At 36.8% G+C, this 27,236-nt stretch overlaps 5 protein-coding genes across 6 annotated transcripts; all 5 read left to right on the forward strand.

The window, feature by feature from the left end:
- Positions 1–5: 5 nt before the first annotated feature.
- LOC116302014 (uncharacterized) lies at positions 6–1,024 on the forward strand. The gene is made up of 2 exons (XM_031711191.2): positions 6–700; positions 883–1,024. Exons 1-2 carry the CDS (start codon positions 6–8, stop codon positions 1,022–1,024), a joined length of 837 nt encoding a protein of 278 aa, XP_031567051.2.
- A 96-nt stretch (positions 1,025–1,120) lies between these two features.
- LOC116302017 (uncharacterized) lies at positions 1,121–26,763 on the forward strand. 2 transcript variants are annotated; one of them, XM_031711200.1, is made up of 16 exons: positions 1,121–1,202; positions 1,413–1,456; positions 1,619–1,682; positions 2,311–2,373; positions 2,480–2,665; positions 3,497–3,624; positions 4,273–4,346; positions 4,904–5,011; positions 5,531–5,595; positions 6,138–6,184; positions 6,397–6,449; positions 6,720–6,803; positions 7,287–7,380; positions 8,328–8,440; positions 25,178–25,237; positions 25,875–26,763. In XM_031711200.1, the coding sequence occupies exons 1-16, from the start codon at positions 1,169–1,171 to the stop codon at positions 25,981–25,983; spliced, it is 1,326 nt and encodes a 441-aa protein (XP_031567060.1). In that variant the 5' UTR covers positions 1,121–1,168; the 3' UTR covers positions 25,984–26,763. The 2 variants fall into 2 exon arrangements, with proteins under 2 accessions (XP_031567060.1, XP_031567061.1); XM_031711201.2 differs by lacking the exons at positions 25,178–25,237; positions 25,875–26,763 and adding an exon at positions 9,538–9,901.
- On the forward strand, positions 10,446–11,523 carry LOC116302018 (adrenocorticotropic hormone receptor-like). Its single transcript, XM_031711202.2, has one exon. The coding sequence runs from the start codon at positions 10,565–10,567 to the stop codon at positions 11,519–11,521; it is 957 nt and encodes a 318-aa protein (XP_031567062.2). The 5' UTR covers positions 10,446–10,564; the 3' UTR covers positions 11,522–11,523.
- Positions 14,272–17,021, forward strand: LOC148910696 (melanocyte-stimulating hormone receptor-like). The gene is made up of 2 exons (XM_089031377.1): positions 14,272–14,454; positions 15,047–17,021. The coding sequence occupies exons 1-2, from the start codon at positions 14,272–14,274 to the stop codon at positions 15,857–15,859; spliced, it is 996 nt and encodes a 331-aa protein (XP_088887503.1). The 3' UTR covers positions 15,860–17,021.
- Positions 18,100–21,069, forward strand: LOC148910697 (adrenocorticotropic hormone receptor-like). The gene has a single exon (XM_089030966.1). The coding sequence runs from the start codon at positions 18,879–18,881 to the stop codon at positions 19,839–19,841; it is 963 nt and encodes a 320-aa protein (XP_088887092.1). The 5' UTR covers positions 18,100–18,878; the 3' UTR covers positions 19,842–21,069.
- Positions 26,764–27,236: the final 473 nt, after the last annotated feature.

The following is a 27,236-nucleotide window of genomic DNA, read 5'->3' on the forward strand; positions in this document are numbered from 1 at the left end:
CAAAGATGAAGTTCATTTGTCCTGGGCTGTTAAAAACAGGCACCAAATCTTTGAGCCAAGGGTTAAGAATCCTAGGATACAAAGTATACGATTTTGATGAACAACTATTACACTTCGAAGAGGAGTTTAGAGGCCTGTATTTTAGCGATAAAGTTCCTGATTTCTACCGTATGTTTAAGGATGTAGATGCAGTCGTAGATCTTCCCTGTTGCTTCTTCTTTGAAGAACTGATGGAGGCGTTTCCCGAGGCTAAAGTGATACTTACTGTTCGTACCGATGAAGACGCTTGGGTCGAAAGTTGCAAGAATCAAATCAAAATGTTCGACGACGCTTATAAGAATCCAATGATTCGGTATTTTTCAACAATTCATAACACCTTCTACATGATTGGAAAGGCAGGGCTGAATGCAATTATTGGCACCACGGATCCCAACGCTACGTACATCGCACGGAAGCGCTATCGCTGGTACAACGATCGAGTCAAGTCTGTAGTTCCTGCAGACAAGCTGCTTGTCTACAGTGTTGAAGAGGGATGGGAACCATTGTGTGAGTTCACTGGCAAAGACGTCCCAGATCAGCCATTTCCACACTTGAATAAGAAAGGGGCAGAATTACAGAAGATTGAGACGGAGACAGAATTTGGCAGAAAGTTGAGAAGGGAATTCGATTTATTAAAAATTTATCTCGCAATATTTGTGGGGTTTGTTGCAATTTTCATTTACATTGTTTTAACAGTTTTAATGTAATCAAGAGTACGTGAATTATTTTAGTCCTTCCAATATTCAAATGTAATGGCGAAGTTTATACATTTTAGCCGTTTTTTTTAAAAATTAAAAAAAAAAGTAATTATCTTTTCCTAGTTCTTTCTTAATTATTGTCAAGCTCTCATAAAAGTGATGTTGTAAATATGAAGCGCGCATTGAAAGAGCCTAGAATGAGAAAGAGCTATGTAGAAGAAGAAAAGGTGGATTTAAATGGGACATCATGGGACATTGAAATGGGAATTGAAGGAAAGAATTACTGAGAGAAAGTCAAAGTGAAAGTAGTGCATCTTTGGGCTTGCTGTGTTTCATGGGCAACCGCTGTCACCCTGTAGTGCATGCTCAGAGATTAAATCAAATATGGATCTCGCGGGAAGAATTTCTTAGAAGTTTGTTGTAAAAAAAGCATGAATCCCGTACAAAAGAGACCAGGATACTTAGGTAAGCACCTTAAATTATACGAAATAAAGTTATTATATCCGCATTCAGTCTTGAAAAATCGCTAAGAATTTGTTTAAATTGAGAGAATGTAGTGAGTATAGGTCTCTTGCGACGCTTGCATTTTGACGGTTGAATTTGGATACCCGATATTCCCTATAAGTGATTTCATAAGTCTATTTTTCAAAGTTTTATCTATTTCTTTTCCGATAGTTGCTAAAGACTTCAAGATTACAAATGTCCTGGGAAATCTGCAGGTAAACTTGTACTTACAGATTAACATGCCACAGGAAACCCATGAGTATACAATTGTGTTATTGTTTGTGTTTCTTGTGAGGGCCGTAAGCTAGATAACTACTGGAGTTAATACGTCACCCTTTTTAAATAAAGTTAATGGTTTTTGATTGTAATTCTATCAGGGATACAAGATTGCTACGGGGCAGATTGGAAAGGAAGAGGTTGAAGATATATCTAGACAGTATGGTATGGCAGAAACTTCCATAATTTATTCTAATTATTACGATAGTGATTATACAGCTTCTCATTAATCCCATATAGGTAACTGTTCGATTATTTTCTTAATTGGACAGGTCTTGTTGATATGGGATTAATTAGGCAGCTCTATGATTAATAGGTAATGGGATTTCATGCTCCCTAATCAAGAAATAATTAGACTCGAAAAAATTCCTCTGACTGCCAAATTGGACTTGGCCTACGGCCTCATCCAATTTTGGAAGTCCTCAGCATTTTCCTTGTCCAATTATTTCTTAATTGGACAGCATGGAGTCCTATTACCTATACCAATTGGGAATCAAGAGTAGAGGTATATTTCTTCATGCATTAGACCCTATAAATGCATAAATGTATTGAAGGCAAACTTGGAATTCACAAATCACATGCATTTTAAAAGAAAAACAAATTGTCAGGGTTGAAACAAAGAATATTCTCAGCTTGCCATTTTCACTCATCATGCACTTACTGTATTTTATTTTAGCCTGAATCACTTGTCATGCATAATCCTTTTGCCATCCCTAGAAATTAAAGATGACACCTTAAAAAAACTGCTAAAGGTCTATTATATGTATATATATATCGTACACTCTTCCAACAGGGGGAGATGAAGGTGCTGTCTTTGGTTCTCTTATAACAAAAGCAGGGGACATTCCAAAACGAGGTAGAAGACCTATTCTGTTTTATCCACCATATACGTACAACATTGCACCAACTTAATTTAAAGGCATATAATTTTACACTGGTATTTTATATGTTTTCAATCGTAGCTGGCAGTAAAAGAGAGAGTGATGACTTGGCAACCAATCAAGAAAGAAAGAGAAGGAAAAGAAAAAGGAGAAGAAGAAAAAAGAGAGACAACGAAGAAGATATAGAGCCTGTGCAAAACAAAAACACTGATGTGACTGCTGTGGGAGATAATGGAATACCTCTAACAATCCCTTCATCAATATTGGGTAATCAACAGTATCTACATGTAATTCCCTTTAGGGACAAACCATTACATTAGATAATTGATTGGGGGGGGGGGGGGGGGGGTTGCAGGAATTTTGGTTGCATGATATTAATTTTTTGGCTCAACCCTTGCACGTTATTTTTTTGCATACAGTTAGATATTTTTCTTCTAGCAAAAGAGGTTGCACAATATTTTTTTGAGGTTTAAGTGCTTGCTTGATATTTTTTTTGGGTTTTTTTACACAACCCCCATCAATAAATAATGAAATAATAATAAATAAATGGGATTTAGCAGTGGCAGTTCTACAGAGTAGCTATTCATCCACTGTCACTCCAATTGGAATTTAGGAGTTGATTTTTGTGGAATGAGGAAAGCCGGGGAACCCGGAAAACCCTCGAAGCACAGGAGAGAACCAACAAACAACTCTACTCACATAAGACACCAAACTCAGCGGGAATTGAACCTGGGTCGCATTGGTGAGAGGCGAGCGCTCTCACTGCTACGCCACCCGTGCTTCCCATCAACTATCTAATGGTCAGTCCCTTAGGGGAAGGGGAAGGGGCTCACTTTGAGGGATCCAATAGGATGAAATTTGGGAGGTCTTAATGTATTATTTGAAGATGAATGTTTCAAAATTTATAGATAATATTTTTGGTAGGATTAAATTTAGAGGGTTTAAATAGTTATAGTTTAATAATTTACAGTGTTGCAGCACCTGCCATTGTTATAACTATTACAGAACTTAAATATCTTGATGTTTGATTTGTTTGAGTTGCTTAGTAATCTGTATTTTTATGTATATTGAATTTTTTGTTTTGTGTGTGTTGTGCAGGTTATGGCTTAAGTGGATCAGATTCTGACCATAACAATGATAATGTAAGCAATAAATCAAGTTCTGCTGCAAGTTCAAGTTCTGATGAAGAAGGTGCAAGTAATTTCTTTGGCTTAACTGATGAAGAGGTTTGTACTTGGGACTCATGGGTAATAAGTGTAGCGATAGTGTACTCACCTCTCACCTCTGGGATCTCCAGTTTGATTCCTGGACATGGCATCACATGTTGGTTGAGTTATGTTTAAGACTGCTTCAGGTCCTCCAGTTTTTCTCTCCCAAATCACAAAGACCTTACACACTAGATTTCTATTTGATCTAACTCAGACATGCCCTGATTTTGACTAGCCCAAAGGTTGTTTCAGGGTTCTATCTTTGTGTTAGCTATAATTTGATTTTATCAGTCCAGAGGTTGTTTCAGGGTTCTATCTTTGTGTTAGCCGTACCCCTATTTTTATCAGCCCAGAGGTTGTTTCAGGGTTCTATCTTTGTGTTAGCCATACCTTGATTTTGATTAGCCCAGAGGTTGTTTCAGGGTTCTATCTTTGTCTCTGTTAGCCATACCTTGATTTTGATTAGCCCAGAGGTTGTTTCAGGGTTCTATCTTTGTGTTAGCCATACCTTGATTTTGATTAGCCCAGAGATTTTGTCAGGGTAAAGAATCATAACACTTGAATTTGAAGGATTTTAGTTTGGTGGTATATGCTCATTCTATAGCTGATATACAACCATGTGCCAGTCCTGTTGTAAATCTTACTATTGCAATAATGTGTTTTCAGGAGCCTTTGGTTTTAGAGACTGAAGCACAGCCATCATCAGTAGAGCAAACCACCACATCTGACTCTAGACAACAGTAAGTCAATCTTGATATTTGAATAAATGAATGAATGAACGAACAAACGAATGAACGAACGAGCGAATGAATGAATGAATGAATGAACAAACGAACTAGTTTTTACATGTATATCTTTACTAACTATATAATAGGCATTATAATGATATCCTTGCATCCAAGATGTAATTTTGAGAAGGGGGAAAAAAGACATCGCAAAATGATGTTGAAATTTTACAATATTCTAAGGTGGTGCAGGTGATAGTGAAATGATGATGACAGTGATGATGATGTTGTGTCATACCTGTGTGTTGTGTTGGTGATGTGATGGTGATATGATGGTATTGTATGTGAGTAGAGTTGTTTGTTGGTTTTCTCTTGTACTTCAAGGGTTTTACTCCTGGTTCAGAGGTTGTCCTCCCTCTACAAACATTAAATTCTATTTAGAATTCAGTGGAAGAAGAGGCACTCAGTGGAACCCCTGCTATTATTAAAGTGTTTATCCATTTGTTTGTTCGTTTATTTTATGAATTGCTCTATAATTTACATTATTATTTAGACTCTTAAATTGTTTGTAGTTTTGTTAGCTATCAGCCTTATCCAGAGGTGCGAACAGATCTTGATGACTGGGATCACACTAAAAACAGATACAAGGAAAAAACAAGCACACTATCAACATACAAATGGTAGGAATGAATATTTTTATGTGCACACTTACATGAAACAGTCACACTTATCTTAATAATCACACTATAATTAACAATTATTCGCCGAAGGCGAAGTGAATAGTGGGGAATATTTACCTAGATGTGAGTCTTCAAGTGGCGAGGTAAATATTCTCCGATGGCAAATAAATGTTTTAGTATAAATGCACAGGGGATTCTTTCAAAAAAAAAAAAAAAAAAAAAAAAAGAAGATAAAAGACATTTTTCCCAGTAACAGCAACAAAGCGGCTGGCCGCCATTTTGGATTATCACTGGAGGTGATTATTGTGTGATAATGTGAGTTTCTCAACCAATCAGCGTGCAAGATTTTCAATAATCACCTGTGTATTTTTTACTAATATTTATTATTAGTTTTGTGTTAAAATATATGTTAAAATGATAAATTTAATATATATGATATATATAATATGTTATAAAATATATAATCTTTAAAAAGATCATATATTTTATCATGAATCATACATACTGATATAATTCCAGTTGGAAGTGCAAGAGAATTGGACACCTTCCAGAAGATTGTACTGTGAATACTGCATCTTCATCTGGTAAGGATAAAAACTGGACTCAAAATGAAAGCCATTGTCCTTAACCCTTTAACTCTTACAATGCTCAGAACCGCCCATAAAAAACCCACCTTAATTAAAAAATTCCACCTTCATCAATTTTAAGCGAGGTAGCTCGAATGCCAGTCTAGACTCTTTGCTACTAAACAGAAAACACTTCTTGAATCAAAAAATTTAGAGAAATTTCACGAATTCTAACGAAAAATCCTTTAAATTTTTTTGGAAAAACGAAAATCAGTATTTTTGATGTCATTTTCAAAGCCAAAAATCACTCTTTATAGTCAAATCAATTTTACTTTTTCATTCTATACATGTACACTGTATTGAAATATGGTGACTAACTTGAATAACAATTGTTCTGCACTGACTAACAACGGACTAGCCACGTGGAATCATAAAAGCATTTCCACACGTATGAGAGGCTAGTCCATTGCAAGTCAGTGCAGAACAATTGTTATTCAAATTGATCACCAAATTTTGTATGTGAACTTTTTATTCATTATTCGAGCTATTTCATTCTTTAGGTTTTGGTTCGTCAAGCATTCCCAGAAAACATGTCAGTATCTATCAGGTAAGAAGTTACTTAAAACTTCTTCCAGCTTACCCTTGTACCTTTATATTGAACATTTCTATTTTACATTAAGCATAAACCTTCTAATGGTATATCACAAATCTTGTCTCTGATTGGCTGAGCTACTAGTGGTCTATTAGTGATAGACCATGCTATTCTGTTCAGTTTTTATCCTCAATACCTAAATAGGTACATGTATTTTAATCAAATAGGGGGAAGATGATTCTGGTACAGATGCAACACTTCTTAAAGATTTCTTTAAAAGGTATTGTACTCTTTTTCTATATATTAAATCCTTCTAAATATTCATCTTAAGTTTGTTAAATCCAAAGGAAGAGTGGTAGCAACTTCATAGTGCATAGGATTATGGGACTGAATGGGGACAAAATTGATAAACTTCCACAATTTCATGTTCTCATATTGTCCCCTTAAACTTTTGAGAAGTGAGTATAAGCTATGGAGGTAAAGAAAAGAAAAAAATAACTGACGACTTATGATACACCATGCCAAAAAGAATGTTTTATTTTATATACAGATGTCAAACTCTTCGAAATTCAAGAGACTCAAAATGTTCAACTTGTGGAGGGAGGTCCAACTTGGTTTCTTGCATGGACTGTGGGTAAGTAGAACCAGGTTTAGATATATTTTCTACAATCCAAAATAATAATTATTTTTTACCTCCTTTAAACTAGATATTTCCTAATAGCAAATGTCGACAGGAATGAGCATTTTATTTCCTTTTCATTTTCCGTTTGGTTTGGTTCCATTTCATATCTTTTCGTTTCATTTCGTTTTGTTTACCTTCCTTTCTTTTTGTCTATTTTTTCATTTTCCCCCTTTTTCCCCATTTCTCTTCTCTTCTCTTCTCTTCTCTTCTCTTCTCTTCTCTTCTCTTCTCTTCTCTTCTCTTCTCTTCTCTTCTCTTCTTTTTCTTTCTTTTCTATTTCATTTCATTCCTTTCGTTAATTCCTTCCTCCCTTCGTCCATTCATTCTTTTTGCTTATTTCTCTTGAAAAACGCACTGCAATCATTTTAGTGCAATAAGAAATATCGACATTGAAATGCTGGATAATAACTCTAATAATCTCTTATTAATATTCAGGTTATTGCTATGCGATGGGCGTGGTCACCTTACTGATCACCTGATAAGCTATCCATCCCATAATAAGCTGTACTCATTCAAGTTACGAAGACTGGTGAGTTTATGTGTAGACGCGCGCGCCAAAATGACTACCAAGAAATGGTCCTTACGTTATGTGACTACCTTCTTACCGGCATTTGCATTGCTACGCGGCCACCCCAGACAAAAATCGCGACGTGCACTTTGCAATAGACTGCCGTCAATCAAACAAGTTGACGTCATTTACACGCGTGTGTGATTCAAAAGGCGCCAAAACGTCGGTCGGTTGTTTACAAGTATTATGAACCACAGTCACCGGGCCTATCCGGGCCGATCCAAACGGTTCATAATACTTGTAAACAACCGACCGAAGTTTTGGAGCGTTTTGAATCACACACGCGTGTAAATGGCGTCAACGTGTTTGATTGACTGCAGTCTGTTGCAAAGTGCACGTCGCGATTTTTGTCTGGGGTGGCCGCGTAGCAATGTAAACGCCGGTAAAAGGGACTTCCCCACCAACCACAATTTCATAACTGAGCGGAACTAAGGGAACCACACTTCATAAATAACTACCTATTGCTCTCACAATAAGTTCCTATATCATAAGCGGGCTGAATTCATCTTGGTTCAATATCCTCATAAATGGCCATATTCCTCTTACAAGTGAATAAGTTGGGGGGGGGGGGGGGGGCACTTATCTTCCATTGTTATATTATTTATGATTAAGCTTGAGTCCATCAGATGCTCTTATCTTCCATTGCTATATTATTTATGATTAAGCTTGAGTCCATCAGATGACTTGTGTATCATATCTTACTCCTTGTCATGTTTTGGGGCATTCCACATTGTTTGCTACAAGTTTCATTATTAGTTTGAGAAACAATAAAAGGGATTAAAATGACAATAGATTGGTCTTCCAAACAAGTAAACTAAAACTAGCCTAACAAAAGAGATGCTTTACTATGGGACAGTCAAAAAGCAGGTTCCCAATAGTGCGGTCTTAATGTATGTTTTTATATGCAGATAAAATGTTGTAAGACGACCTGCAGTGTGGTTGATGCCACGAAGCTGCTGATGTGCTCGACTTGTTTGAGCAAACAGTTTAACAGTCATTATGACATGATCAATGCAACTTGGTGAGTAACACAAGTATATGACCATTTTTGATATACCTAGAGGATATTACATTGCCGCGCAGAGATACAAATTTTATCTTTAATTGCTGAGGTGATATCAAACGAGTGAACGCAGCGAACAAGTATAAGATATTCTAAAATCGAGAAGGTAAAACCCGTATCTTTAAGCGGCCGTGCAATATTCTGTTTACTATATGGTGCTGTGGACACTTATAAAGCATGCGGGGGTCGGCAGAACACGAGAGAAGTGTTAGGAAAAGCACGACGCGTAACGGAGTGCTTCTCGACACTTTTCGAGTGTTCTGCCAATATCCGAGTGCTTTATAACTGCACACAGCACAGCAAGCAAGTTTTTTATTTCTTTTATAAAATACAGATCACTGAACAATGACCGTTTTTTTATACTAATGACGCAACTGAAATTGCCCTCGCATGCTGTGTACTCTCATAAAGCACGCACTCCCAGCCAACCAGAACGCGAGATTAATAACAGTTGTAATTATAAATAATAATCGATTTTGGTGGTTTTATACTATTGAATGCGATTTCTAAGAATTCCTACCCATGGTGTTATTTTCACGTGTGAAAACATCATTTAATGTCTTCACATGTAAAGATATCACTTTTTGGTATTAGAGTAAAATAGATATGTAATGGTTGATTATATATTAAATACATAAGTTATATTATCGTGTCGGTCTTCTAGCATACCACAAGTTATGCACTAAACAGGGAAACCTAAAATGTGGGAACAAATTCGAGCAAATACATAGGGTAAAATATAAAATATAGGTACATGCATACTCTTAATTTAATATAATAGATATAAATGTGGTAGTATGTTTCATGATACATAAAATAAGTACTCCCTCAGCAGAACAGCACAACGGAAACGTTTATACAAAATGCAAGCTCGCTTAGAAGTGATAAAATCATTTTAAAATGTATTGCTTACTATCAATCACGTGACTTTTTTGGAGTTGACTGGGGGGCAAACAAGCGGTTGACTGGGGGGCAACTAGCGGATGCTAAGTCAAAACATATCAAAATAAGTCCTCAAACTATTGTATTTGACTATTTTCACGACATCAAACCAGAAAACAAGAGATCAAAACAACCTCCAGGATTCTACAAGCCATCAAAAAAAGAGCTATTACCGGAAGTGACGTCTATTGATAGCATCCTATTTACTGACTTCCGTCTATCAAATCTACTACAGTCTGAGTCAAAAAGGATGGACTGCAACTGCGCCCTGATAATATCAACCCAGAAGTTGGTCTTTATGACGAACATATCGCCGGATGTACATTAGTATCAATTAATAGAAGGATATAAAAGAACCTTCACTTGGATTCGATGAACACGGAATAAGACTGGAGAGAGAGATAGGGAGAGAGGGAAGGAGGGAAGAGGGGGGGGTTTGGTTGTGGAAATGGGTTGCAATAAATGTATTTACTTCCACATCGTGCATGCTAGTTGAAACAGTCGAACTTTTCATGGCCGTCTGTTTGTGAAATTATATTTATTAATAACAAAAAAGTAGTTTGTGAATTTTACTTGTTTTACATACATTAACCGACTGTTTTCGAGAAAAAAGCTGTGGCATACCGGTTTCATTGGACGGAGAGAAAAAAACTCATGCTTTAACGATATCCTTCCCGATATCCTTAATCCATTTCTAAACAGAACGAGCCAGATGGTTTCATTTATTTGACTATTTATTTAGTTAATTGGTTGGGCAAGAGATATCGATATCTGATTGGTTTTTCTCAGGAAGCCGCTCCAGTCACTTACCGATAGAATCAAAGACACTTCAATTATTGTTACTTCAGGAAAAAGAAGTACTCTTGTCTTTGCATTTAAATAAACAAGGTGTTTGTATTATTGCAGTTTTCTTTCCGGTAGAATTTCACTTCAGTCTATTAAAAGATTCTTTATTTACGTCAAAAAGATTTTGAGTAAATAATAATTTTTTTTAATGATCCCTTTTGGTTAAGTGGCCATGGTTCTTTTTGGTGCGAGATATAAGACCAAAAAGCAAGAAAACATTTAGCGACACTTTAAATCAAACTTCCTTCGTACGACCTTCGTACGAATCTGAATGGTAGCAAAAAATCTTGTAAAATGAACAGTACAAACACTTCTGGACTAGACTGTCATTCGTTTTTCTGGCCCGATGGACAAATCAAACCGTTCATGTTTCGATCAAACAGCTTCTTTTACGTCAGCAGATTTACACTTGCCATTAATGTTGTGTTTTCTCTTCTGGGTGCTATTGGTAACGGGTTGTTTCTAGTGGTTTTATTGAAGAAAACGTCTCTTCACACTCCTGCCAATATTCTGATCGGATCATTGGCAGTGGCAGACTTCATGATAGGAGCCTTAGTTCAGCCCCAAATGTGTGCTTTTGTCTTTCAAAAGAATTTGTTTGAAAACTGTAGTTTTGTGGATGCGTTGACTTTCCTTGCACATATGCTTGCTTGTATATCAGGTACCACAATGGCTGCCATAAGCTGTGAACGTTATGTGGCGTTATTTTTGCATCTACGATACATGGAACTGGTGACAGAGAAGAGAGTAACGATCGTTGTCATTATCATCTGGCTCTTTTGGTTGATTTACGACTCTTTGACTTTTTTGGGGCTTGCTTACCCGTTAATAAATTTATTTCGAGCTATTGTTGGTAATTTTGTGTGGTCGCTATCCTGTGTTGCTATCGTAGCTTCATACCTTAAGGTATTTGCCTTGGCTCGACGCCACCGAAGGGCCATCTCCCAGGCCCAGCCAACGGTCCAAACCAACGATACGTCTAATGACTCACAAATGAACCTGGCAACGACCATGGGTCACGTGATTTGCTTGTCCATGTTTTGTTACATTCCAGCTTGTCTTGTTTTCACTCTTTTTGCTATACGTCATGACAGCGGGACGAGTCTTTTTAACATTTTCGTCATAACCATGTCGATTCAGTTCGTTAGCAGTTCCTTCAATCCTGTTCTTTATTGCTGGAGGAACGAAGAAGTACGACAGGCGATGTTTGATTTGTTCGGGGATTTAAAAAACGCTATTCTGGAATACTAGCAATTGGTATAAAGCTATTTCAAACATCGTCATTATCATCCTTTCACTGAAAGATGTAAATAATTTATTTATTTATTTGAGATTTTTCCCGCAGGCTAGCTGGTGCTGCACAATAGGACTCAGAGTCCCTTTGAGGTACATTGCACCAACTTCCCACCCCGTAAAATCCCCATACCCATCTCACAATCAACCCATTAAGAAATCATTAGTAAAGGCCAGACACTAAGGGTGATCACTGCCAGTGTTTCTTTACGTCCTCAGTGGTTCTTTTACGTCCCTCCGTTGCAGGGTGATTAGGGACCTTAAGCTGCAGGACGGCAACGACGACGACGACGACAAACATACAATAGCACTAATTGCGCTATTCAATAGATACTCGTTGGAATGTACGAAATACTATGCATCATTACCGTCTTATGCTGAAAGTAAGATGAAATGTCCTATTTTTACGTACTAAAGAGAACGGCTACGCCAAAAGCTTATCTTTGCTGATTTTCTTATAAGTAAAGCGCTCCCAAAAGACGACATTTCACTCTAAAACGGGGATGCTTATTGAGTAAAATACTAGGTAAACACGAAATAATAATACAATAGAAGGTTGGAGCGCTTCAAATTCGCCCACGTTGTCGCCCACGTTGCCGTCCTGCAGCTTAAGGTCCCTAGTTAGTGTGGAGAGACGGGACCGTCATTTTACGTTGTCATCCGAGCCACGTGAAGGTCTAACCATTTGTAGTTGTTATTACAAAGACAGCATCTTTTCCTATAACGTCAGTACAGAAGAAAATATACAGGAGCCTGAAGGTTCAGACAAAGTTGTAACCATAGTGTAGCTCGGGCTTGGTATGTTGTTCGTTTTCATGTTTACCCAATTCACCACCTTCCATAATTCGGTCAAATCTACATTGGTCGAAATACGAGGTAGTTTCAAAGGATTCAAATTTAAACCTTGCTGCCTCGGTTGAATGCTTTGTATTTGGCCAGTGAACCAATGTATATGGACGGTCATTTAGAAATATGAATAAGGGATATAGAGCTAGACAATAGGTACGGAAATATAGCCGCCATGTTGGTTAATATTACTAAGATAAACCGAACGAAAAAGATTTTATGAAGTTCATCCAACAACATGGGGGGTATAACAACAAGCAGCTTGAGTTTTTCAAATCCTTCTTAAATCATCACCGTGTTTTTTATGGATTGAAATGGATTGATGGTCAATTGACATGTATTATTTTTATATTCTATAACATTAAACTTGTCTAGCTAATAACAACATGGGGGATATAACAACAAGCAGCTGGAGTTTTTCAAATCCTTCTTGAATCATCCCCGTGTTTTTTATGGATTGAAATGGATTGATGGTCAATTGACATGTATTATTTTTATATTCTATATATCATTTAACTTGTCTAGCTAATAACAACATGAGGGATATATAATAACAAGCAGCTGGAGTCTTTCAAATCCTTGTTTGAATCATCCTCGTATTTTTTTCCAAATAGTTTCAAGTGTAACAGGAATACCCATTTATCACAGTCATTCGAAATCTGCTGTTAACTTTGAATAACGAGATTTTCATAGATTAAGATGAATTGACGGTCACTTGACATTTAATATAGCCCAGAGGTTGTTTCAGGGTTCAATATTTGAGCCATGCAGGCAACAGTTTGTTCAAGGATTGGATCTTTAAGCTAGTCGTGCACTGACTTGGAACAGTCCAGAGGTTGTTTCATGCTTCGATCTGTGAGTTAGCCAAGCTCCGACATAGATCAGCTCAGATGTTGTTTCAGGGTTCGATCTGTGTGTTAGCCATGCCCTGATTTTGATCAGCCCAGAGTTTGTTTCAGGGTTCGATCTGTGTGTTAGCCATGCCCTGACTTTGATCAGCCCAGAGTTTGTTTCAGGGTTCGATCTGTGAGTTAGCCATGCCCTGACTTTGATCAGCCAAGAGGTTGTTTCAGGGTTCGATCTGTGAGTTAGCCGTGATGTGTCTTTGATCAGCCAAGAGGTTGTTTCAGGGCTTGAAAGCAGAGAGTTTGAAGAGATGTGTGTGTTTTGTGAGATCTGTAATAAACGCATTCCCCTTTTCCTTGTCTGGAGTTTTTGTATTTTGCTCATTTGTTGACTTGCTTATGACTTGCTTGTTTGTTTGATTGTTTCATGTCTTCATCTCAATCTATTTATCTATCCTTTTATCTATAACAAACCGTCCTCTCCGCCTTCCCAAAATCATCCCACTGTGGACAATCCGCAAACTATTTAGTACAAAACCCTTACGAAACACGCATTTAAGCTATTCATTCACACCCGCCTCTTACTTAAATGGTTACTGCGTCATTCGTATTAAAAACACCTTCATTTGTTTTTCCTTCTCTGTATTTCCTTTATATACTTACTAAATAGGAACCACTTTATCATTCCAGTGATCAAATCTCCAATAAAAGCGGAAGTTCTTCAGCCCACGCACATTTTGTTGTATTTTTGTTGTTGTATTTTTAAATATCTACTTGGACTATTGATGATTTGTCATGTCTTGCCTCGTAGTACGGTAGTGGTTTACTAAAGCAATAACGAAAACAAGAGAAGATGCACTCTTTGTCTCAGAAAACCTTGGTGGGCGTTCGATTGCGTTAAACTGTTTAACTCTTAAAGACCTTTTTGCTCCTATTATCTCTAAACGTTATTTTGCTTGGGTCAAAGGTAACTTAATACAAGACAAACACTGTGTCGGCCATTCTTTAATTCGTTACATGGAGGAGATGAATGCTACCAACTTATCTGAACGAAATTCTCGATGTTTTTTCTGGCCCGATGGACAAATCAAACCGTTCATGTTTCGATCAGACAGTTTCTATTACATCAGCAGATTTACACTTGCCATTAATGTTGTGTTTTCTCTTCTGGGTGCTATTGGTAACGGGTTGTTTCTAGTGGTTTTATTAAAAGATAATATAGGTAAGTTGTAGTGCTTGGGAACGAGGTTATTCCGGGCGAAAGCCCTTGGAATTAAATTCGGAAAAATTAATTTCCGACCTCGCTTGCATCATAATTACCGCGACCTAACATCTATTTCACCCCGGCCTGCTCTCAGTCTGACCTCTAGCTCAGCTGGTAGAGCATCGGTAGTACAATTCCGAAGGTCGTGGGTTCGTATCCCAGCGAGGTCGGAAATTAATTTTTCCGAATTTAATTCCAAGGGCTTTCGCCCGGAATAACCTCGTTCCCAAGCACTACAACTTACCTATATTATCTTCTACTATTTCATTAGTGCCACGCGGTCCACATACTCTCATCTTTGCATCATAATTACCGCGACCTAACATCTATTTCACCCCGGCCTGCTCTCAGTCTGACCTCTAGCTCAGCTGGTAGAGCATCGGTAGTACAATTCCGAAGGTCGTGGGTTCGCATCCCAGCGAGGTCGGAAATTAATTTTTCCGAATTTAATTCCAAGGGCTTTCGCCCGGAATAACCTCGTTCCCAAGCACTACAACTTACCTATATTATCTTCTACTATTTCATTAGTGCCACGCGGTCCACATACTCTCATCTTTGGTTTTATTAAAGAAAACTTCTCTTCACACTCCTGCCAATATTCTGATCGGATCATTGGCAGTAGCAGACTTTCTGATAGGAGCTTTAGTTCAGCCCCAAATGTGTGCTTTTGTCTTTCAAAAGAATTTATTTGAAAACTGTAATTTTGTGGATGCGTTGACTTTCCTTGCGCATATGCTTGCTTGTATATCAGGTACCACAATGGCTGCCATAAGCTGTGAACGTTATGTGGCGTTATTTTTGCATCTACGATACACGGAACTGGTGACAGAGAAGAGAGTAACGATCGTTGTCATTATCATCTGGCTCTTTTGGTTGATTTACGACTCTTTGACTTTTTTGGGGCTTGCTTACCCGTTAATAAATTTATTTCGAGCTATTGTTGGTAATTTTGTGTGGTCGCTATCCTGTGTTGCTATCGTAGCTTCATACCTTAAGGTATTTGCCTTGGCTCGACGCCACCGAAGGGCCATCTCCCAGGCCCAGCCAACGGTCCAAACCAACGATACGTCTAATGACTCACAAATGAACCTGGCAACGACCATGGGTCACGTGATTTGCTTGTCCATGTTTTGTTACATTCCAGCTTGTCTTGTTTTCACTCTTTTTGCTATACGTCATGACAGCGGGACGAGTCTTTTTAACATTTTCGTCATAACCATGTCGATTCAGTTCGTTAGCAGTTCCTTCAATCCTGTTCTTTATTGCTGGAGGAACGAAGAAGTACGACAGGCGATGTTTGATTTGTTCAGGGATTTAAAAAACGCTATTCTGGAATACTAGCAATTGGTATAAAGCTATTTCAAATATTATCATTATCATCCTTTCACTGAAAGATGTAAATAATTTATTTATTTATTTGAGATTTTTCCCGCAGGCTAGCTGGTGCTGCACAATAGGACTCAGAGTCCCTTTGAGGTACATTGCACCAACTTCCCACCCCGTAAAATCCCCATACCCATCTCACAATCAACCCATTAAGAAATCATTAGTAAAGGCCAGACACTAAGGGTGATCACTGCCAGTGTTTCTTTACGTCCTCAGTGGTTCTTTTACGTCCCTCCGTTGCAGGGTGATTAGGGACCTTAAGCTGCAGGACGGCAACGACGACGACGACGACAAACATACAATAGCACTAATTGCGCTATTCAATAGATACTCGTTGGAATGTACGAAATACTATGCATCATTACCGTCTTATGCTGAAAGTAAGATGAAATGTCCTATTTTTACGTACTAAAGAGAACGGCTACGCCAAAAGCTTATCTTTGCTGATTTTCTTATAAGTAAAGCGCTCCCAAAAGACGACATTTCACTCTAAAACGGGGATGCTTATTGAGTAAAATACTAGGTAAACACGAAATAATAATACAATAGAAGGTTGGAGCGCTTCAAATTCGCCCACGTTGTCGCCCACGTTGCCGTCCTGCAGCTTAAGGTCCCTAGTTAGTGTGGAGAGACGGGACCGTCATTTTACGTTGTCATCCGAGCCACGTGAAGGTCTAACCATTTGTAGTTGTTATTACAAAGACAGCATCTTTTCCTATAACGTCAGTACAGAAGAAAATATACAGGAGCCTGAAGGTTCAGACAAAGTTGTAACCATAGTGTAGCTCGGGCTTGGTATGTTGTTCGTTTTCATGTTTACCCAATTCACCACCTTCCATAATTCGGTCAAATCTACATTGGTCGAAATACGAGGTAGTTTCAAAGGATTCAAATTTAAACCTTGCTGCCTCGGTTGAATGCTTTGTATTTGGCCAGTGAACCAATGTATATGGACGGTCATTTAGAAATATGAATAAGGGATATAGAGCTAGACAATAGGTACGGAAATATAGCCGCCATGTTGGTTAATATTACTAAGATAAACCGAACGAAAAAGATTTTATGAAGTTCATCCAACAACATGGGGGGTATAACAACAAGCAGCTTGAGTTTTTCAAATCCTCGTTTGAATCATCCCCGTGTTTTTTATGGATTGAAATGGATTGATGGTCAATTGACATGTATTATTTTTATATTCTATAACATTAAACTTGTCTAGCTAATAACAACATGAGGGATATATAATAATAAGCAGCTGGAGTTTTTCAAATCCTTCTTGAATCATCCCCGTGTTTTTTATGGATTGAAATGGATTGATGGTCAATTGACATGTATTATTTTTATATTCTATATATCATTTAACTTGTCTAGCTAATAACAACATGAGGGATATATAATAATAAGCAGCTGGAGTCTTTCAAATCCTTCTTGAATCATCCTCGTGTTTTTTATAGATCGAAATGGATTGATGGTCAATTGACATGTATTATTTTTATATTCTATATATCATTTAACTTGTCTAGCTAATAACAACATGAGGGATATATAATAACAAGCAGCTGGAGTCTTTCAAATCCTTGTTTGAATCATCCTCGTATTTTTTTCCAAATAGTTTCAAGTGTAACAGGAATACCCATTTATCACAGTCATTCGAAATCTGCTGTTAACTTTGAATAACGAGATTTTCATAGATTAAAATGAATTGACGGTCACTTGACATTTAATATAGCCCAGAGGTTGTTTCAGGGTTCAATATTTGAGCCATGCAGGCAACAGTTTGTTCAAGGATTGGATCTTTAAGCTAGTCGTGCACTGACTTACATCAGTCCAGAGGTTGTTTCATGCTTCGATCTGTGAGTTAGCCAAGCTCCGACATAGATCAGCTCAGATGTTGTTTCAGGGTTCGATCTGTGTGTTAGCCATGCCCTGATTTTGATCAGCCCAGAGTTTGTTTCAGGGTTCGATCTGTGTGTTAGCCATGCCCTGACTTTGATCAGCCCAGAGTTTGTTTCAGGGTTCGATCTGTGAGTTAGCCGTGATGTGACTTTGATCAGCAAAGAGGTTGTTTCAGGGTTCGATCTGTGAGTTAGCCGTGATATGACTTTGATCAGCCAAGAGGTTGTTTCAGGGTTCGATCTGTGAGTTAGCCGTGATGTGACTTGGATCAGCCAAGAGGTTGTTTCAGGGTTCGATCTGTGAGTTAGCCGTGATGTGTCTTTGATCAGCCAAGAGGTTGTTTCAGGGCTTGAAAGCAGAGAGTTTGAAGAGATGTGTGTGTTTTGTGAGATCTGTAATAAACGCATTCCCCTTTTCCTTGTCTGGAGTTTTTGTATTTTGCTCATTTGTTGACTTGCTTATGGCTTGCTTGTTTGTTTGATTGTTTCATGTCTTCATCTCAATCTATTTATCTATCCTTTTATCTATAACAAACCGTCCTCTCCGCCTTCCCAAAATCATCCCACTGTGGACAATCCGCAAACTATTTAGTACAAAACCCTTACGAAACACGCATTTAAGCTATTCATTCACACCCGCCTCTTACTTAAATGGTTACTGCGTCATTCGTATTAAAAACACCTTCATTTGTTTTTCCTTCTCTGTATTTCCTTTATATACTTACTAAATAGGAACCACTTTATCATTCCAGTGATCAAATCTCCAATAAAAGCGGATGTTCTTCAGCCCACGCACATTTTGTTGTGTTTTTGTTGTTGTATTTTTAAATATCTACTTGGACTATTGATGATTTGTCATGTCTTGCCTCGTAGTACGGTAGTGGTTTACTAAAGCAATAACGAAAACAAGAGAAGATGCACTCTTTGTCTCAGAAAACCTTGGTGGGCGTTCGATTGCGTTAAACTGTTTAACTCTTAAAGACCTTTTTGCTCCTATTATCTCTAAACGTTATTTTGCTTGGGTCAAAGGTAACTTAATACAAGACAAACACTGTGTCGGCCATTCTTTAATTCGTTACATGGAGGAGATGAATGCTACCAACTTATCTGAACGAAATTCTCGATGTTTTTTCTGGCCCGATGGACAAATCAAACCGTTCATGTTTCGATCAGACAGTTTCTATTACATCAGCAGATTTACACTTGCCATTAATGTTGTGTTTTCTCTTCTGGGTGCTATTGGTAACGGGTTGTTTCTAGTGGTTTTATTAAAGAAAACTTCTCTTCACACTCCTGCCAATATTCTGATCGGATCATTGGCAGTAGCAGACTTTCTGATAGGAGCCTTAGTTCAGCCCCAGATGTGTGCTTTTGTCTTTCAAAAGAATTTATTTGAAAACTGTAATTTTGTGGATGCGTTGACTTTCCTTGCGCATATGCTTGCTTGTATATCAGGTACCACAAAGGCTGCCATAAGCTGTGAAAGGTATGTGGCGTTATTTTTGCATCTACGATACACGGAACTGGTAACAGAGAAGAGAGTAAAAATCGTTATCATTATCATCTGGCTCTTTTGGTTCATCATCGATGCTTCAACTTTTTTAGGTGTATTGACGGATTCTATACACTCAGTGCGAGGAATAGTTGCAATTGTCGTCTGGTCACTTTGTTGTATAGCTATTGTAGCTTCGTATTCCAAGATCTTCTTCCTTGCAAGATACCACCAAGAAGAAATCTGCCAAACTCAACTCATGGTGAACGCCACGATCAGAAAACTTAGCTCCAACTTGAAACTTGCTGTAACCATGGGTTACGTGATATGTTTGTCAATATTGTGTTACATCCCTGCCTGTGTGGTGTTTACTCTCTTCTTTTCGATACCTAACAGTGGAACAAAGTTGTTTAATGCCTTTGTTTTGACCATGTCTATCCAGTTCATGAGTAGTTCTTTTAATCCATTCTTGTACTGCTGGAGAAGCCAAGAGATACGAAGTGCAGTGCTTGCATTGTTTAGGGACTTGAAGAAAGATACTCTGCCGTGAATGAAGCCAAATTTTACTAGATTTTACTAGCTTATTAGGATGAGCCAGGGGGAAATGTTCCACCTCGTTAAGCACTTTTGAGGTCTTCCATTCCCATTGAACAGATTTTATCGTGTTTTTAGAGCATTTAAATAAAACCGGTTCCAAAGTATTTTGGGATTTTCCATTTTAGAAAATAATGAATTAGAATGGTTTTATCAGCCAAACTAGCATGCCAATGGATGAACTGCCATTCGTTGTTTATCAATTTTTTTAAACACTAGCAAACTTCAGCGAAAATTCAATTTTTTTGGTTTGAAAACCTAAGAGAGGGACTTTGGAAGCTACTTCAATAAATAGGCAATACGCAAGTATGGTTCTCCTTTACTTTAATCAACAGGCAAAATATCTGTGTTTACAATATGTACATTATGAAGGCATGGATAAGGATAAACAAAATGAATGGTTTTTCAGTGATCACTTGCCATGGTTATTACAAAACAGTGTGAGAAGACACGGTTCAGTGTTTTTTGCAAATGCAATGTTAAAACTGGCTTAAAATTAACACTTTTAATCCTTCACGTCCATCTGTATGCTTTTTTATTACTAAACAAGCTGTATAAATCCTACTATACAAGCTATTTGGCATTATATGATAAATTTTACCACCACATGGCTCAAATGTTTTGAGCATACTCAAGGCATCATTAAATTAAGACAGAATTACAATGAATGTCCATGGGAGTGCTCAAAATTTTTGAGCATACTCAAGGCATCATTAAATTAGGACAGAGATACACTGTATGTCCATGGGAGTGCTCAAAATATTTGAGCATACTCAAGGCACCATAAAATTAAGATAAAAATACAATGTATGTCCATGGGAGTGCTCAAAATTTTTGAGCATACTCAAGGCATCATTAAATTAAGACAGAATTACAATGAATGTCCATGGGAGTGCTCAAAATTTTTGAGCATACTCAAGGCATCATTAAATTAAGATAAAAATACAATGTATGTCCATGGGAGTGCTCAAAATTTTTGAGCATACTCAAGGCACCATAAAATTAAGATAAAAATACAATGTATGTCCATGGGAGTGCTCAAAATTTTTGAGCATACTCAAGGCAAACAAATTACTTAGGTATTTGGATGTTTACGAAAATTACGCTTTGAATTCCTGGTTATTTTTACTTGAAAAACGAAAGATAATTACAGATAATCCAATAAAATATCAGATTTAGTGAAATTTACCTTGGATGTTTTTCATTAAAATCCAAATTTTGAAGATTTCCGAACTTTTTAAGGACAAATCAACATTGCAAAACAGACTTGAAACTGGTTTTAAAAAAATGGTAAGCAAAATATAATCTTACTTTTACTGCTTTTTTACATAAAGATATTTGGTTATCTATATGAAGAGTCTTGTTTTTACATGGACCGTATTTTTACCGCAATGAAAATTGAAAAAGAGAAATGTCCCTGAAATAAAATTCCTCCGAAACTCTCTCCGATAAAAGTTGAGTTGTCATCTGGAAGTTTCTTGTTTTAAGTTCAATGATTTTCGCTTTGTTTACATCCTCAAATGTAGCACAAAACCAGTTTTTTTGTTATGACTTTGCTACTTGAACTCCTTCATACTTCCTTCTATCGATAATGATGATTTTTGAACCAAAACTTTCCAGTAATCACTCGTAGTAAATGTGGAGCTTCGTTGCACAGTTTTTAGTTTGAATATCTTCAACTCAAAAACCAGTTTTTATCAGTTGTTTGATTCGTGAGCCTGCCGCTGCTTTTGATTGGCTAACAGACAAAATCTAGTAAAACTGGTTTTCCTTGAATTCGTGATCGACCTCTGATCGACCTTGCATCATCGACTACAAAGTAAGTGATAACTGAATCGTTGAAAATCAGCTGCAAAATGCAGCGTTTTGCAATACTTGAAAGCTACTTTAATCGTAAAATTGAATTCGTGACATTTACCAGAAGCAAAAGAAGGCCTTACCAAGCAAATTGAATGGAATACCAGTGAAATATAATAATTTGAAAAGGAAGATCTTCGTTCACCATGCATGCATAACAATGTAAACAAAGGTGTGTTTTTCTCGCAAAAATGGTTAAATAAGACGGAATATTGTTTTAAAGATATCCTTTTTTGAATAAAAGAATTTAGTTGGGCAGTAGTGCTGCACTTCGGAAATCTACCAGTTCTTGTGAAAAACGTTTTTTAATTTAATTTAGCTTACTATCACTTAGCTTACTATTTAACCTGGAGATTTACCTTAGCATTATAGTGTTTTATATTGCACTTTTCAATTTACTCCTGCTTTTTGTGTTTTACTCAATAAATGTTCACCTTTTCATATCATTGTAGTGCATGTTTTAATATTTTAAGCTAGTGAAACCAGTACATTGATAATTGAGGATGTTTTTCCAGCATTTTCCGGTGGAATCTTAACCAGTTCATGTAAAAGTTGAAAAAGTCGTGGAAAAGTTGAAAAAGCCGTGGAAAGGTCTATTTGTCACATCAATAATAGTTTATCCATATAAAAGTTTACTTTCTAAACCTTTTATTTTACAATGCTTGGTTATTCTTTTCCACCAGAGTGCTCAAAATTTTTGAGCATTGCCGTGGACAGAATGACAAGCATGACCTTCCATCAGAGTGCTCAAAATGTTTGAGCATTGCCGTGGACAGAATGACAAGCATGACCTTCCATCAGAGTGCTCAAAATGTTTGAGCATTGCCGTGGACAGAATGACAAGAAGCATGACCTTCCATCAGAGTGCTCAAAATTTTTGAGCATTGCCGTGGACAGAATGACAAGCACGACCTTCCATCAGAGTGCTAAAAATTTTTGAGCATTGCCGTGGACAGAATGACAAGCACGACCTTCCATCAGAGTGCTCAACATTTTTGAGCATTGCCGTGGACAGAATGACAAGAGGCATGACCTTCCATCAGAGTGCTCAAAATTTTTGAACATTGCCGTGGACTGAACGGATGACAAGAAACATACCTTCCACCAGAATGCTTCATTTTTTTTCAATAAAAACTACTCAAATGAAATTTCAAATGACATGATGGAGATAATACCTAAAGTTTTTGTTTCAAAATGAAGTGCAAAAACATTTGTACTGAAAAATCAACCAAAAAAATCAATTCGATTGCCATGGTTAACATAAACCTGCGATAATGATAACAAATCGCTGCTAATTTTCTAAAATGGAAAATCCCAAAATACTTTGGAACCGGTTATAACATAATTCTAAAAAAATGGTTATTAAAAATGTAATAAACATATAAAATAAATATATTTCCCCAAAAATAACCAATTTAGTATTTCTAAAACCCTTTAGTAGAATTGTAACTGTTTGTAGCCCGAGGATTTTCAACCTGCGTTATTTCTGTCTCCTTTTAGACAAAGTTTCGAAAAAGAAATATATTGCTCTTCCTCTTCAGTTTTTGCGCTGATGGAATGCTGTAAGAACGTTTTCGAGAACAGCATTCCTTCAATACAAGTCCTGTCAGGTTATCGATAAAATTTGAAATTTGTTTTTGAAGATGAAGGTGAAACACAGTTGGCGTATCATGCTGTAAGTTAGCTTGCCTCTCACCAATGCGACCCGTGTTCCCGCCTGGCTCGGTGTCCTATATTAGTAGAGTTGTTTGTTGTTTCTCTCCTGTGCTTCGAGGGTTTTTCTCCGCGTTCTATAGTTTTCATGCTTCCACAAAAATCAGCTTTCAAATTGTAATTCGATCTATTGGTTTAGGTCTTCCGTCCACCCAGGAGTGGTGAAGTTGGATAAACTTAAATTTGAATGTTTGATCGAGATATCATTGAAAAAAAAGAGAGTCATATGTTTTCTTTTATTTATCTTGGTGGCAAACATAGAATTAATTGGTCTAGTGAAATAGCGCAATTTATTAATAATAATAATAATAATAATAATAATAATAATAATAATAATAATGGAAACTTTATTCTTTTTCTTAAATACAGTTGTAAATCTCTCTACGTATAGGCAATTAACAACTGGCTACTTGAAATTGATTGATATATAAATGATACAGATATATATATATATATATATATGTACATATTGAAAAAAAATATATTAAAATTTCATTAAGTCTGGGCTTTCCCAAATCTTATTTTTACAACAAAATATATAATACGTGGCTCTAATGGCAAGATTCATTATTTTTTTTGATTATATAGTGTTGTTGTTTTTTGTCGACTCCAATGTCATTCATCATGTCTAAAAACGTAGAACATTCGTCGGACAGGACGCCAAGACAGCTCATCGAGAGGTTTACAAATTTAATCTGATCGAATTTACTGGTCAAATCTTTAATCAAATTCTTGTATTTTTCTCTTTTACGGACTGCATTGTTATCAAGGTTAGACTCAAACCCAACTGTTAGTTCCAGAACATAAAGGCACTTGGACTGTTTTAGGAGAAGGAGATCTGGACGAAAAGTGTCACCAGTAATAATTGAAGGACTTAAAAAAACCATTTACATCAGCATAAAGTGAAGAGCGATGATTAATAGGGCCTTTGCAGCTAAGCAATCACGTGCTGATTAATTCACTGAGAGCAAATGAATGAACATCTTGATTCCCATGGGTGAAATTTACTGGACTGCAAACAAACTTTCTACAGCCGGTCTCGAGAGATCGTAATAAAACTGCATTTCGTAACACACTGGTTTCACATCGTTTCATTCAGTTCTTTACAAGTAGCTAAAAAGAATCACCAATTTAATATAAAAACAAAAATTTTGCTCACCAGTACAGACACGTGACCGTTAACTGCAAAGGGCCTATTAGAGGTTTGAGCGAGTTGGCAATGAAGTTAAGAATTGAGTCATGTCTCCATTTATATAGCGCCATTTCCAGAAGCTCAATGGCGCTTTGCAAAATCGCTATAAAATTTATAGAAATTCAAGCATAAACTAATAATAAAATAAAATTCTATCATAAAAGTATACATTACAGATATTGAATGCTTACTTAATAAATAAATATTAGAACTCGAAAAAGGTAAGTCTAATAATATACTCTAAAATTGTCTTTATTTAAAAGCTTCTCTAAAAAGCAAAATAATTAAAAGCATAAAATGCTTTTCTTATTTTAGGGCTTAATATATTGGTACTCCAGTTCTTGAAATAGCTGGTAGTTTGGTGACAAATGTCTCAGTAATTTAAAATGGCGGTCCCGTTTCATTTAGAGAAATTAAAAATAGAGGGCCACGACTTTATCAGTGCTATTTTGGGTACCGTCACATGTCACCCTCTCTAAATAATGTAGATGATGATAATAATAATATTAATTTGGCTGCATTTCTTACAGGTCGAGGTCAGGTCTCAAAGGCATTCCTAATACTTTAGCATGTGAGGAGCATTTTCAGTGGTAAGTAAAGAAAAACTAAATTAAAGTTTATCTTTCGTATATCTTGCACTAGCCTATATCAACCGACCACCTATAGTCATTGACCACCACTGATACGCAATCGCCATGACCTGTATAAAGCGGCCGTGAAGTGAAGGACCTCTGATGGTCGGTATCACGTTTACCTCTGATATTCGATCATTTTTAAGAATCTGTCAACTCCAAGCGAAATATTTTTAATCAAGCGACCGCCTTTCGTATGGTTACTTCTCAGAATTGCCCTTCTCAAACGACCGATAACCTCCAATAAGCAACCATTGTTAGTCGTCCACTTCTAACATAAATTTTAACAAATTGCCCACATTTAAAATGTAAAGCCTCTAAAAAACGACCGCAATTCATGATCTAAACTTTCGGTTTGCATTGTCACCAACATTTAAACCTTCTCAGTAATAAGCAAGCAATCCACTTCTTAAAAGTCGAAAAATTCCCGTAAGAAAACATTTATATTTAAGTGATAAGAGATTACCTTTAAAAAAGCGACCAACATTTATGATCTACATACTATTATTTATTTGAAAACAATACCCAGTGATGACAGCGCGACCACAGAGTGTAATAAATCGTCTTACTCAAGAATAATTCTTGGTTTTTCTAGGCATAGAATAAACTGTGCTAATACAATGGAGGAACCACTTCTTTCTCAGGAGAAACTGGAAAACGCGACACAGCAAAATGACGGCCTTCTTAGTGAATTTTATTTTTAAGGATCTTTTTTTTTGCAAATAACTATTTAAATAACTTGATAGTATTTGAAATCGCTGGTGAAGATCGATTGCAACGACATCAGCCTTGAATGCGGTTGTCTGGGACTCCGCCAGCTGCGCAATGACTTAATGCACACAGATTTAATTTTAGAGCGGTTTTTATGAGAGGGAAACATACAACATCTTGTAGTCACATCTGATTGGTCGCATTTGTTTTGCCGTAACTTTGTTTTTTTTATTAGGTGAATCAACGAAAATATTTGAAGCGATAACTGAGGCAGCATTTTGTACTGTGTACATCCTGTAAATCATTGCCATAGTTTTCCACTACTAAAACCTTTCAAATGTCAGGACTTTTCTGCTTTGTTTTTTGGGCTTCAATTTAAAAGCAGTTTTATTAATTGTTTTTATCGTTTGTAAAAGTTCAGCAGCATACACGACTTTCAAAAATGGCCGCCAAACTCGGTTGGGACTAGGGACAATTGAATGGAAGCGAGGTAAGTAAGGCCTCATTAGTAAACAAAAATCTACTCAGTATGATATTTTGTGTCAAAGTCATTAACCCCTTACTTCTAAAGACGCTTAAAAGAACTGGAATTGGTGAGCAGAATGACTTTGACACAAAATATCGTAGGCCATGCTTACCCCGCTTCCATTCAATTGTCCCTAGTCCCAACCGAGTTTGGCGGCCATTTTTGAAAGTCGTGTATATGCTTGAGCTTTTTGCTAAGTTTGTATACAAGAGAACCAATATGAGATTGATAAAAATCTAAATCTTTATTGATGGCCTGCTATATTAGGATGACAAAATCACCAAGAAAAAAAGGCATAGTCTACAAAAAAGTTAAAATTTAAGAACTACCAAGAAAAGACAACAAAAAAGCTTTGACGTAATGTTTTTCCATATCTAGACCACGTGTTATTCCCTAGAGTATAATTTCTTTGTTTAACAGTTGAGCACGAGAAGACACATAAATATGGATACAACTCAAACAAAGAATCTCTTATCTTCAAGAGAAAGACACGTGGTCTGTAATAGAAAAACACTACGCCTAAGGCCTGTAATTTTGTCTATTAAACAAGCAAACGAACCAAAACAAATGAACTAAGAAAAAAAAACCCAAAGTAATATCAAAATGATAACGAGTTAGGACAAACCAACAAGCATTAACAACGAGAACACAATACTACAATGCATAAACCAATAACATCAAATAAACACAAAATACATGCTAGTTTTTATAAATACTATA

This window comes from Actinia tenebrosa, unplaced genomic scaffold, assembly GCF_029948245.1.
Source record: "Actinia tenebrosa isolate PJP-AT-01 unplaced genomic scaffold, QUT_ActTen_1.0 PGA_scaffold16__25_contigs__length_10494907, whole genome shotgun sequence".
NCBI lineage: Eukaryota > Metazoa > Cnidaria > Anthozoa > Actiniaria > Actiniidae > Actinia > Actinia tenebrosa.

Bases quoted from the DNA above. Each gene is read 5' to 3' on its own strand.
- LOC116302014 (XM_031711191.2), top strand. From the start codon at position 6: ATGAAGTTCATTTGTCCTGGGCTGTTAAAAACAGGCACCAAATCTTTG. The intron at 701-882 runs GTTTGTTGCAAT...ATTATTGTCAAG, and splicing joins TATCTCGCAATATTTGTGGG to CTCTCATAAAAGTGATGTTG.
- LOC116302017 (XM_031711200.1), top strand. From the start codon at position 1,169: ATGAATCCCGTACAAAAGAGACCAGGATACTTAG. The intron at 4,347-4,903 runs GTAAGTCAATCT...AATTGTTTGTAG, and splicing joins ACATCTGACTCTAGACAACA to TTTTGTTAGCTATCAGCCTT. The intron at 5,596-6,137 runs GTAAGGATAAAA...TTCATTCTTTAG, and splicing joins GAATACTGCATCTTCATCTG to GTTTTGGTTCGTCAAGCATT.
- LOC116302018 (XM_031711202.2), top strand. From the start codon at position 10,565: ATGAACAGTACAAACACTTCTGGACTAGACTGTCATTCGTTTTTCTGG.
- LOC148910696 (XM_089031377.1), top strand. From the start codon at position 14,272: ATGGAGGAGATGAATGCTACCAACTTATCTGAACGAAATTCTCGATGT. The intron at 14,455-15,046 runs GTTTTATTAAAA...CTATTTCATTAG, and splicing joins GTAACGGGTTGTTTCTAGTG to TGCCACGCGGTCCACATACT.
- LOC148910697 (XM_089030966.1), top strand. From the start codon at position 18,879: ATGGAGGAGATGAATGCTACCAACTTATCTGAACGAAATTCTCGATGT.